General features: G+C 35.1%; 1 protein-coding gene across 10 annotated transcripts in view; it reads right to left on the bottom strand.

The window, feature by feature from the left end:
- The window catches only part of CCDC88A (coiled-coil domain containing 88A), a 192,386-nt gene that overhangs the window by 88,154 nt on the left and 90,904 nt on the right, over positions 1-13,328 (bottom strand). For all 10 annotated transcript variants that reach the window (XM_067705001.1, XM_067705002.1, XM_067704999.1 and 7 more), the window contains one exon: positions 6,324-6,432. In XM_067705001.1, the coding sequence (XP_067561102.1) occupies positions 6,324-6,432 (109 nt within the window). The remainder of the gene's footprint in view (positions 1-6,323; positions 6,433-13,328) is intronic.

Below are 13,328 nucleotides of genomic sequence, written 5' to 3'. Positions count from 1 at the left end.
CTCCAAATGTTGCTTATTATAACAGATGTTAAAGAAAAACCTTAAAAAGTACCTGCTTTCTCTGGCAACTAAATTAATGGTACTAGACCTAATTTTTACTTTTACTATTAGTGACGTCAAACATGCAAAAACTTCCTAATAAATTTATTAATTGTAAAGTGTTCTTGTCTTTTAGGCCTCAAATGATTCAGTTCATTATTTTAATGGTGGCTGAAGAACCACCTTGCTTCTTTTAGTATTTATTTAAACTGCAGCTTGTGCAGTCATACCAAACAACGGCTGCTGACAGAATTCTAAAAGTGGACTAAGATTTTTACTTGTAGACTGTGTCTCTGATAATCAAATTCACCTTCTTGCCTTCATCCACAGGAATAAAAATAACTTAAAAAAAAAAATCAAAGCACCAAGGTAATTTTCCATAAAAGCTATAATTTACTTATTTTCTGACTTGAAAATTTTTAAATATTTATTTGCAAGACAAAAAGAGATGCTTGCTATGTATCAAGCAATTATTTGAAAAGGTATGAATTGCCACTTAAACGTAATGAAGTGTTCAACAATCTTTCTGATAATCTAAAGTTACCAGTTACTGCTCTCAAGACCTCTCACATTCACTGTCCTTATTTATCACAATCAAAATTATTTGATTTAGTTATTTACTTGTCTATTATCCCTCTACTAGAGAACAGGGCTACAGCCTGTCCTGTTTATCACTATAGCTTCAATGCCTTGGCATTCAATGAAAGGCAGCAGAAAAGAAGGGCAATCTGAAATTGTAATTTTTACTGAGCTTTTACATATTCCACATCATTAAAATAAAAAAGGGAAGAATACTAACACTTAAATTAACTTATCATCACTGAAAAGATTCACTGAAATAATTCCCCCCACTAACAATCATCTCAGGGTATTCTGTCAATTTTCTTCCTCCCTAAGAATCATTTTTGCAAGATGATCTTGATGCTTAACAACACATTAAAAAACAAACAAACCTGGAGACATCATACATTTGTGAATTTTAACCTACCCAAACTTACTCCTTCTGCGAGTCAGACAATCAAAATGTACAAAATATTTTACCTCAAATACTTTTTCTGAGGGGCGTATGAGATACAACAAAATACTTTTGATTGTTTGAGAAAGATTTTCAGGGAAATTTTTGGTTTTCCCAACAGTCAGGTAATTTAACAGATGACAATAACTGCACTGATTCGGCCTTTAATTTGAAATCTGTCAATATATTAAACTGGGTCATGTCTATCTTGGTTTTACACATGAAAATAAAAAATCATTTTAGTAAGTCAATTAATCATGTAAATAAGATGGATGACCTATTTCTGAAGATACCCTAGAAGTGCCTTAGAAAGATTTTATGGAAGACTATGAAGCATGAAAGGGAGCGGGTAGAGAGGGTTTGGTAAACTGGTTCAGTGGTACAAGCGGAATTTCAACACTCAGTAATATTTTAAGTATCTGAAACTACGTTGACAAAATGTTAAGATACTCAATCACTTCTAGCTCTAAGTTACAACAGTTCACTGATATTCAAACTTAGATTAATTAAAAGAAAAGGGTGTAAGTGGTCATCCTGCAAATGTTAATGAAATATTTACAGGTGTGTCTAAAAAATGGTGACAGTCAAGACAAATCAAATCATTAATAATAATATCATCTTGGCACTATTAACATTTGGGCTTCTCAATTTTAGCACAACTAACATTTTGGGCTAGATAATTTATTTTTAACATTGATACAATACATTTTAATATATAATCCACATTCATATTTCCACATTTTCCATCAAAATATTCTTTATAGCTTTTGGGGGGAGAGATTCAGAATCCAACGAAAGATACACTGTCTCCACTTGTTACACCTCTTTAGTCTCCCTTCATCTAGAACAGCTCCTTTGCCCTTTTTAAAAAATTGTTGTCAATGACATATACATTTTCTAGAAATCAGACTTATTGAGGTGTAATGTACATGCAATAAAAATCACCAATTTTATGTGTACAATTTAATGAGTTTTGACAAATGTACACAGTTTTGAAACCACCATTTCAGTAATGATGTCAACATTTTCATTATTTCAAAAAGCTTCCCTGTGCCCCTTTGCAATCAATTCCCTCAAGTATGTTTTTGACATTTCCTCTTTTTAGAAGCACTTTATTTTGTAGGCTTTCGTGATACCACGGCTTGTCTAGTTTCCCTCCTGTATCTCCTTCTTGGTCAGCTTAGCCAGTTTCTCCTTCTCTGTGAGGACAGGAATCTTATTTGTTATGTTTGCCGCTTACGACCACATCCCCAGCACCTAAAACTGTGTCTGGCTCAGGAAATACTGCAAGACGTTCATCTCTATTAATTTATGTAATGCTCAGCTGCCAGCTAAGTATTATTATCTTTATTTTATAGATGAAGACGTTAAAGCTCAAGGAAGTAATTTGTACCATTTATACAACTGCTACATAACAGAGAGCCAGGATTTAAATACACTATATAAAATACATTTTGATTATTATATCATTAATTAAATTATTAAATATTTCATTATTAAATATTTCATATATGTCATATTAAAGACAAATATGCAAATATTTTAAATATCTGGACTCCAGAATTTAAGATAGATTTTTATACCACTTTGTCCCTGTGACATAAAAGTTAAGCACATCTACTGAGAGAACTATAATTCAATGTGATATAATGTTTTGGATTTGAAAGGCACATGTTTGTTTGGGCTGGATAATTCTTAATCACGGGGAAATGTCCTGTGCATTGCAAGATGCTTAGCCACATTCCTGGCTTCTATCCACTAATGCCAGTAGTACTCTTAGGTACAACAACCAAAAATGTCTCTAGTCATTGCTAAATGTCCCCCAGGTGATAAAATCACCCTCCACTAAGAACCTCTTATCTAAACCACTGAACTGATGGATTTTACAATTCCCTCATCCGCAAATATCTCTGCGACTATAACTTCATTAAATTAATATGATCAATACAAAGACAATTTCAATACCTAGCTTGGGCAGGAGGAAGACAAAGAACAAGAAAACAGTAGTTTAATAAAAAAGAATGAAACATTACTACATGCTACAACATTGATGAACCTTGAAATCATTATGCTAAATGAAAGAAGCCAGTAACAAAAGACCACATACTGTACAATTGCACTTTTATGAAATGTCTACAATAAGCAAGTCTATAGAGACAGAAAATAGATTAGCAGATGCCTAAGGTTGGGGTGGTGGTGGTGGTGATGAGTGTGTGTGCAGGGTTCGGGGAAATGGGGAGTGACTGCTAACAGATACAGGGTTTCTTTTTGGGGTGATAAAAATGTTCCAAAATTGGTGGTGTAGATGGTTGTATAACTCTGTATATATACTAAAAACCACTGAATAGGACACTTTAAATGGGCTATACAGTATGTGAATTATATCTGAATAAAGTTGTTAAAAAAAAAGCAATAGTAGACAACACAGAATTAGGTTGCACTGACAAATGATTTAAGATTCTGATAAAGAAATCCCCTTGCCTTTTATGTCTTCTTTCCCAAGGAGTCTCACAAAATTTTCAAGAAAAACTTGCATCTCCCTAAAGATAGTGTGAAACCAAAGATCTAACAACATTCCAATAAGGGCAAGATTGATGAAGATTGTCAAAATGAGTCACTGCACCCCTTTATCTAGTCTTTTGTTTAATGTATCTAGAAATACTGACACAAAATAAGAATAAAAGACAAAACAGATATAACATAGAACCTAACTCACTCAAATCAAAGAGAGGAAAATGAGAGAAGGAATACAGGAAAAAAAACTTTTTAAGTTTAAAAAAAACCTAGCACAGACTTTTATTTCTGGCAATGAGGAATACTAAATATTAGAAAGAAAGGAAGGAAGGAGTTCAAAAATGCTGGATAGCTTTTTAAAAATCTTTTAAAATTTATTGACTTAGCTCAAAAGAAAATAAAAAGGTAACTGTCAAAAGATAAAACAAAATTAAAAACTGAACCCTGCAAATAAGACACAGAAGCAGCAGTTCTTGGCCTTTGCTCGAGATTGAGGAGGGTTGTTTCCCTAAGAATCTGCGATAATGTGGTCCCAGTTAAAAAATACATACGTAAACACATAAATACATAATTTACAAACACACAAATGCAGAAAAAGAGATCCAGAAGTACATATATTCAGGTGCTAATAATGGTAATCTCCAGGCCCTGAAATTATGTTTGTATTTTCTCATTTTTTCTAGTTTTCTATATACAGCATACAAGTATGCTTCTACAATAATATAAAGCTGCTTAAAATAAATTAAATGAAAAGTGTTTCAGGCTTGGCTACACAAAAGGAAACAAATCCTCTCTGAAGCAATGCATCCTTGGCTCAGACCCAGAAGTATTTTCCCACAGATAAACTTCCCCCCACAAAATGAGCTCACAATTAACACACACACACACACACACACACACACACTGCCACAACAGCTACCACCACGAGAAACAGCAAGCAGAAAACAAAGGGCAGATTCAGATCCCCATAGATCTGATTTCAGATTTTGTAATTATCCAACATAAAATAAAAAATAGACATTTTAAAAATTTCTGAAGAGATAAAGGAAGGAAAAAATTTTAAAAGAATGATTAATAAACAAAATGAAAAGGCAGATGAAAAAGAACCAAACAGAACTTCTACAAATGAAAGCCATGATTACTAAGAGGCAAAACTTAATCAGTGGGTTAAACAGAAGATATGAGGGGCAAATTATCAAACTGCAGAGATAGTCTTGAAAAAAAATACTCAGGATGTAGCACAAGACTGTAAACTGTAATGTAAAAGAAAGTTTAATAAGCATGGAGGATAGAGTAGGAAAGTCTAATATACACATAATAAAAATATCTGAGGAATATCAGATTAATACAAAAGAAGCAATATTAGAAGAGACAGTAGTAGCAGCCAGGAGAGAGAAAAAGACAGTTTAACCTAAGAACAAATATTTGACTGATAGCTGGTTTCTCCAAAACAAAAAGGACTCCAGGGAGAGAAGGTAAAAATCTGCAAAACACTGAGAGAAAAGTAATTGTTAACCTAAAACTACATACCCAATAAAATTACCTTTCAAGAACAAGGGTGAAATAAAGGCATTTTCAGACAGACATTGATAAACTTTACTATCAACAAACCTTCTCTAAACAAACAATCAAAAGATGACTTCGGTAAGAAAATAATACCAAAGGCAGGTCTGAGATAACAAAAGAAAACCATGAGGAGGAAAAAAAGGAAAACATGTAGCTTGATCTAAAAGAACACTGATTTGATTTATTTAACAGTACTTTCAATATTTAATTTATGGGGTTTAAAAACAGAACTAAAATACAAAATAAGAACAGCTTAAGGGCTTCCCTGGTGGCGCAGTGGTTGAGAGTCCGCCTGCTGATGCAGGGGACACAGGGTCATGCCCCGGTCCAGGAAGATCCCACATGCCACGGAGCGGCTGGGCCCGTGAGCCATGGCCACTGAGCCTGCGCGTCCGGAGCCTGTGCTCCACAATGGGAGAGGCCACAACAGTGAGAGGCCCACGTACCTCAAAAAAAAAAAAAACAAGAATCCACCTGCCAATGCAGGTGACACAGGTTCAAGCCCTGGTCTGGGAACATTCCACACGCCACAGACAACTAAGCCCAGCACCACAACTACTGAGCCCGTGCGCCACAACTACTGAAGCCTGCACGCCCTAGAGCCCGCACGCCACAACTACTGAGCCTGCGTGCTGCAACTACTGAAGCCCACACGCCTAGAGCCCGTACTCTGCAACAACAGAAGCCACTGCAATGGAAGCCCGTACACCACAATGAAGAGATGCCCCCGCTCCTTGCAACTAGAGAAAGCTTGTGCACAGCAACAAAGACCCAACACAGCCAAAAATAAAATAAAATAAAAAATTTAAAAAAAATGCTCATGTTCAAACTCTGAAATATGCATCCAATTTAAGTTAAAAAAAGGAATAAAAAGTATATTGTTCAAAGGCAAAATTCTAGTAGGCTAACAAAGTGTTGCACTATATAAATTCTCAGGAAATTTAAAAAATTTTAAATTCATAAAATACAAAAATTATCTGTAAATTAGATAATTATGAAGTGCATGCTTGCATCTTTAACACTGCATAAGAAATAAACTGTGTTATTACTACTCAACCTCCAGCAAACAGACCAGTATCTGATATATAACAAGCATTTAGTATATACTAGGTCATTAATACTAAACAACACAAAAATGTGAATATGCAAGGAGTTATTAAAATACTAGATTAAAAAAAGAACCACTTACCTGGTAATAAAATTTTATCTGTCTCACCAAAATGGATAGATTATGAATTCTAAGTGAGGCATCATTGTTGACTTTTTTATTTACTCTCTGACTCTCCGATTTAGGATTACTGTAAGAAATAAAAAAAGAAATACTTTAAAAGTTATATTGAAATATACCTATCAACTTATAGATGACTAAAAATAATCATATAATACATTTTTTCTTTAAACAAACTGTGTACTCATCTTCATTAACAGATGATCTAAAAGGACATATGATTACTCTGACATGTATTCTGTGCTTTTAATTGATATAAATGCATCTGATATTTCAAAGACAGTGGCAAAATGTAAGTCAGATGTTTCCCTTCATTCTCATTTTGTCTCTCCACCTTCCTGCAATGAATAACATTTTATTCCTTTTGAGTATATATATTTCCACAACCCAAATAAATCTATTTACATCAAGAATGTAAAATATAGGCTGATAACCAATAAATGTTGTATCTTCTCACTGGAAAATGGAGACTATATTTGAGTGGGCAATGTCCCTGAGAAATTAAAGAGTGGAGTGATGACACAAGAGAACACGCTTATCTTGGGTAAACTTTGTAGATTCAATAAAAGCAAAGGGGGGCTTCCCTGGTGGCACAGTGGTTGGGAGTCCGCCTGCCAATGCAGGGGACGTGGGTTTGTACCCCGGTCCGGGAGGAGCCCACATGTCGTGGAGTGGCTAGGCCCGTGAGCCATGACTGCTGAGCCTGCGTGTCCAGAGCCTGTGCTCTGCAACGGGAGAGGCCACAACAGTGAGAGGCCGTGTACAGCAAAAACAAAAACAAAAACAAAGGGTTGAATGAGTTTGAAGTAGCAGAAACTGAACAAGAATAATAGGTAGGACACCATTAAGAATGAGAAATTCAATGACACCAAAAACAAAGGCAACAAAAGCAAAAATAAACAAGCGTGACTAACATCAAACTAAAAAGCTTCTGGACAGCGATGTATACAATCAACAAAATGAAAAGGTAAACTACTGAGTGGGAGAAAATATTTGCAAATCATATATCTAATAGGGGTTAATGTCCAAAATACACAAAGTATTCATACAACTCAATAGCAAAAAAAAAAATCTGATTTTAAAATGGGCAGAGGAACTGAATAGGCATTTTTCCAAAAAAGACATACAAATGGCCAACAGGTACATGAAAAGGTGCTCAACATCACTAATAATCAGGAAAATGCAAATCAGAACCACAAAGAGCCTCACACCTGTTGGAATGGCAATCATCAAAAAGACAAGACATAAGTGCTGGTGAGGATGTGGAGAAAATGGACCCCTTGTGCACTGCTGTTGAGAATGTACTGATGCAACCACTGTGGCGGTTCCTCAAAAACTTAAAAATAGAACTAACATATGATCTAGCAATCCCACTTTGGGTATATAAGCCAAAGGAAATAAACAGGATCTCAAAGAGGTACTGGCACTCCCACGTTCACTGCAGCATTATTTGCAATAGCCAAGATATGGAAACAACCCAAATGTCCTTCAACAGATAAACGGATAAAAAACATAGGAAATATACATATTTATATATATATATACACACACACACACAAACATACACATGTATATATAGAGAGAGACAGAGAGAAGAATATTATTCAGACATGAGAAAGAAGGAAATCCTGCCATTTGTGAAAACATGGATGAAACTTGAGGGCATCATGCTAAGTGAAATAAGCCAGAAAGAGAAAAATACTATATATTCTTACTTATATGTAGAATCTAAAAAAAAGTCAAACTCATAGAAACAGAGTAGAAAAGCAGTTGCCTGCGTCTGGGAGCGGGGGAGTTGGGTGGGAATATGGAGAGGTTGAAAAAAGGATACAAACTTTCAGCTACAAGATGAATAAGGCCTAAAGATCTAATGTAAGACATGGTAACTACTGTATTATATAATTGAAATTTATTAAGAGTGTAGAACTTAAATGTTCACACATACACACACAAAGGTAAAAATGTGAGGTGATGGAGATGTTAATTAGCTAGATGGTGGGAATCCATTCACATGTATACATACATCAAACCACCACTATATACACTTTAAGTATATTACAATTTTATTTGTCAACTATATGTCAATAAAGCTGAAGAAAATTTAAATTTTTAATTAAAATTTTTGTTTAAAGAATGGGAAATTTAAGTAAAACTGGTGACACCAGAACATAAGGGTAAGTTAATGCCAGAACATAAGTAAGGATGATCTAGCTCCTCATTAGGACAAGGAGAGCAAACTAGAAAAAGACATTGCCAGGTGAAATGGCAGACAGTAAATCAGGATTCCCTATGCAGGGGCTGAGTGCATAGTATTATAAAGCAGAAACCTAAGAAGTTGCTGGGACAGAGTACTATCCTACGACTTTAACTGCAGGCACGTCCACGCGAGAATGCAGAGAAGTAAAGAAATTGACACCTATCCAATAGAGAATAGGAACTGAACAGAAACCTCTCATTCCTTAATCCCTTCCTTTTTCTACACTGTCTATTGCACTCCTAATGCCTTCACTTCCTTCCCTAGACAGCACTTTATGGTGCTTTATTTCAGCAATTCTTCTGTTTTTGTGGGCTATATTTATCAATATTTACTATATTAGAAAATAAAACAGAAAATTTCACAATTATTTGTTTACTTATTAACTTATTAAAAAAATAATAAACCTATTACATGCTTACAAATACCAAACCAAAAAAAATTTTAGTGAGAAGACTGGCATTGTTTCACTATTTTTACAAATCTCTTTAATATCTGGTTTAACTTAAGAGGCTGATGTTCATCTTTGCTTCTGCATTCAATCTACTGTTTGTGTTATTTTGGTTCATGTATATGAAGAAAAAATCAGCTTCACATGGATATTTAGTTGGAAGTAGGAAACTCCTATGGACCCTCTAAAAGGATCCTCAAACCATACTCTGAGAACTATTGCTTTTACTTCAACTATTCTCTTGCCAGCCCTCCCAACAATGATCCTTCTGTCCTTTGATCACATTCATACTGTCAATCCCTGACACTGGATCAGCTCAACCATCTACACTGAGATTGCTCATAGTACTAAGTGAGAAAATAATACAACTAAACTCAGCTAAAACATCAAATAGGAAGGAATAGTTAGTACCAGATTTGCCCTTTTTCCATCAAGAATTAGAAAACTGGACAAAACATACAAAATAACTATTTTCAGACTTCGAACAGCAAGACTGTAATCCCTGGCGAAGCAGTAAGGTACTTTCCAGAATGAGGTATAAGGAGGGGTAGCCCACGTCTCGCTGAACTTGAAGAGACAAAGTTTGGAGTTCAAGGGAATTAAAGAACACCAGACACAAGGGAGCTATACAAACAAAAAGCTCCCAAAATATGCCCTTAAGATTTTGGCTAAATACTAAGTTATACATATGTACCCTGAAACTCCAGGAGGCTGAGCAGAGTACAAGCACAGAAAAGCTGGAAGCTAAACAACACCCAAAGCTCACAAAGTGCAGAGGAATTTAAGCTCCGACCAGCCAGAGTAAACACCTAGAGCATTAGTAGAGACCTCAGAAGAGTCATGTCTTGGAACTAAACTAGCAGTTAAGTAAAAGCTATTCCAGAAGCTCCCTAACAAAGCTGTTAAAACAAGCACTGAAAGGATCAAGCTGGGAATTCCCTGGCTGTCCAGTGGTTGGGACTCTGTGCTTCCGCTGCAGGGGACATGAGTTCAATCCCTGGTCAGGGAACTAAGATCCCGTGTGCCATGCAGCACGGCAAAAAAACAAAACAAAAAGGGATTAAGCTGATTGCAAGTAACTTGACAACCTGCCAAAACAAAATTCAACACTGCTTAAAGAACAAGATCCAGACACCACAATGTAATAATCACAATGTCCAATATAAAATAAAAAATTACTAGACATGCAAAGAAGCAAAAAAAAAAAAAAAGTGATTTGTAACCAGGAAAGAAAATGGAAACAATTAATAGAAACAGATCCAGAAATGAAAGAGACCATGGAAAGAGTAGGCAAGAATGTCAAAGCAGCTGTTATGAATATACTAAAGGACTTAAAAAAACAAACATTATGTGGAGAAAAATGTAAACTACTTTTTAAAAACCCAAATGGAACTTCTAAAGCTAAAATATACAGTATCTGAAATGAAAAATTCATTGCATATGCTTAACAGAAGATAGGAAACTATAACAAAAGATTAGTGAACTTGAATACACAGGAAAAAAAAAATTCCAGGGCTTCCCTGGTGGCGCAGTGGTTGAGAGTCCGCCTGCCGATGCAGGCGACACAGGTTCGTGCCCTGGTCCAGGAAGATCCCACATGCCGCGGAGCGGCTGGGCCCGTGAGCCATGGCCGCTGAGCCTGCGTGTCCGGAGCCTCTGCTCCGCAACGGGAGAGGCCACAGCAGTAAGAGGGCCGCGTACCACCAAAAAAAAAAAAAAAAAAAAAAAAAAAATCCAAAGCACACAGAGGAAAAAAAAACCAAACAAACCTGAAAGACACTAAATGACCTATGGGGCAGTATCAGACTTACAGAAAAGTTGCACGGACAAGTACAGCCTTTTTCCTAAACCACCTGAGAATTGCTGACCTGATACCAAACAGTCCACAAATATTTTGGTATTTATCTTGTACAAACACATGTAACTATCAAAATTGGGAGATTAACAATTATACAGTTATTATAATCCAATCTTTAGAATCTATTCAAGTTTGTTGTTCCAAATAGGAATGGATTTATAGGAAAAGGATCTAGCTCAGTACCACACTTTGCATTCAGTAATCTGAATTGCAATCTTTAGTCTCTTTCAGCTGGAACAGTTTCTATCTTTCCTTGAAATTCATGACCTAGACACTTTAAAAGGTTACAGGCCAGTACTTTCATAGAATGTCCTTCAATTGGGTTTGTCTGATTAAATCATATATTACTCATAATTAAGTTCAGGTTATGTATCTGTGACAGGAAAAATATAGAAGAGATGCTCTGATCTTCTCCAATGCATCCTTAGAGGTGGTACATGATTTCAATTTAGCCCATTACTGATGATATTCACTTTTATCATTTGACTAAACTGGTATCTGCCACTTTTCTCCATTATAGTTACTATTTTCCTCTTGTAATTATTATTTTGTGAAGACATACTTTGAAACTATGTCAATAATCTGATATTCACCTATCTTCAATTTACTTATGTGTGTGTTTGTTTGTTTACATCAGTATACACTCATCGTTCTCCATAATTATCGGTCGATCAAAATCTATTACTATAATTACATTTATAACTACCATAGATTGCCTTTTCATTTTGTTGACTGTTTCCTTTATTGCACATAGGTTTTTTAGCTTAATGCAATCCTATTTGTCTATTTTTGCTTTTGGTGCTGTGCTTTTGGGATCATATCCATTGAGTCCTTTTTCAAAACCACTTTATAATTTTCTCTAGGAAGGCCTTTTATTAGCTATAGTCTTAAATACCTTCTAGTTTTTGCTGTTAGTGTGAATGTAATATTTTTAAAATATATTTGCTAGTAGGTTACTACTGATATGTAAATGCAATCAATTTTTGTGTATTGCTCTTATCTTTAGAAACCCTGCTAAACTCTAACAGGTTGTTTGTTGGTACTCTTGCAGGTTCTCGAATAAAATTTGTAGTTTTTCCATATTGATAATCAATTATCTCAACATCAATTACTGAAGAGCTTATTGTTTCCCACTGATCTCTATGATCACACTAGATTCCCATGTAAGTGTGGATACACTTTTGGAGTCTATTCTGTTCCTTTAACCCATTTGTCTATTCCTATGTCATTAAAACCTTCTAAATATTACTATACCTTTATTAGCATCTTGATTCTATTAGAGCAATTCCCGCTCTTTTGTTTTTGCTTTCTAAACTGTCCTGCTTAAAATAAATAAATAACAAGTAAATTGTCCTGCTTAGTCATACATGCTGCTCTTTTCTATGAATGTTAGGATATTTATAAGATTCTATGAAAAAGCTTGTTGAGATTTATTAGGATTTTATTTAAAATATTAATTTGATAAAGACTGACATTTGCATTAGTAAAATTTTAAAATTTCCCCCCAAATGTCTTTACATTTAAGTAGGATTTTTTTTCCTCCTTGGGTTTTTGTTTGTGAAATAGATTTTTTTTCTATCACATTGGCTACCTGGTCATTGCTAGTGTATAATAGGAAAACTGTAGTTTTTGTATATTGCACTTCTGATTGACCACCTTTCAAAATTTAGTTTATTCAGTTCATTTTCTTGGATTTTCTCAGTAAAAAAAATACTGTCAGCAAATGACAGTTTTATCTCCTCCTTTCCAATCGTACATCTCATTTCTGTTTCTTTACTTACTGTATTAACAAATAATAATGGAGATAAGAGCTATCCTTTATCTTGTTCACAAATTTCATGCTTTTAATGTTTTCCCATGAATGCATAATGTTCACTGTAATTTTCTGATGAATACCTTTCTTCAAATTAAGTTCCCTCCTATTCCTATCCAATATCTTAACTGGTGCTGAATTTTTCCTACATCTACTCCCATATGATTCTTCTCATTTAATATGTTAATGTAGTGAATTACATTGTTGCCTTTTTAACACTGAATCATCCTTACAATCCTAGACTATTTACTCCATCAGCCCCACCCCACAGTATAACAACTAATCCCCGTTTTTGGTACATCATTCTATCATGGGTCTTCCAATAATTGCCTTTATGCCTCTCACTTTCTCACTAGAATGTAAGCTCCCTGACAGCAGGGACCTTATCTTATTCTCTAAAAATTAGCATATATCCTAACCAAATGTTTGAATAAATAAAAAGAATAAATGATCTGAGACCAAGCACAGTGTTTTAAAAATTGTTGCTTACTATTAAGAGTTATGGGGGCTTCCGTGGTGGCGCTGTGGTTGAGAATCTGTCTGCTAATGCAGGGGACACGGGTTCGAGCCCTGGTCTGGGAGGATCCCAC

Source organism: Pseudorca crassidens, chromosome 14 (assembly GCF_039906515.1).
Source record: "Pseudorca crassidens isolate mPseCra1 chromosome 14, mPseCra1.hap1, whole genome shotgun sequence".
Lineage (NCBI taxonomy): Eukaryota > Metazoa > Chordata > Mammalia > Artiodactyla > Delphinidae > Pseudorca > Pseudorca crassidens.
This window is presented reverse-complemented; position numbering and strand designations above follow the sequence as displayed.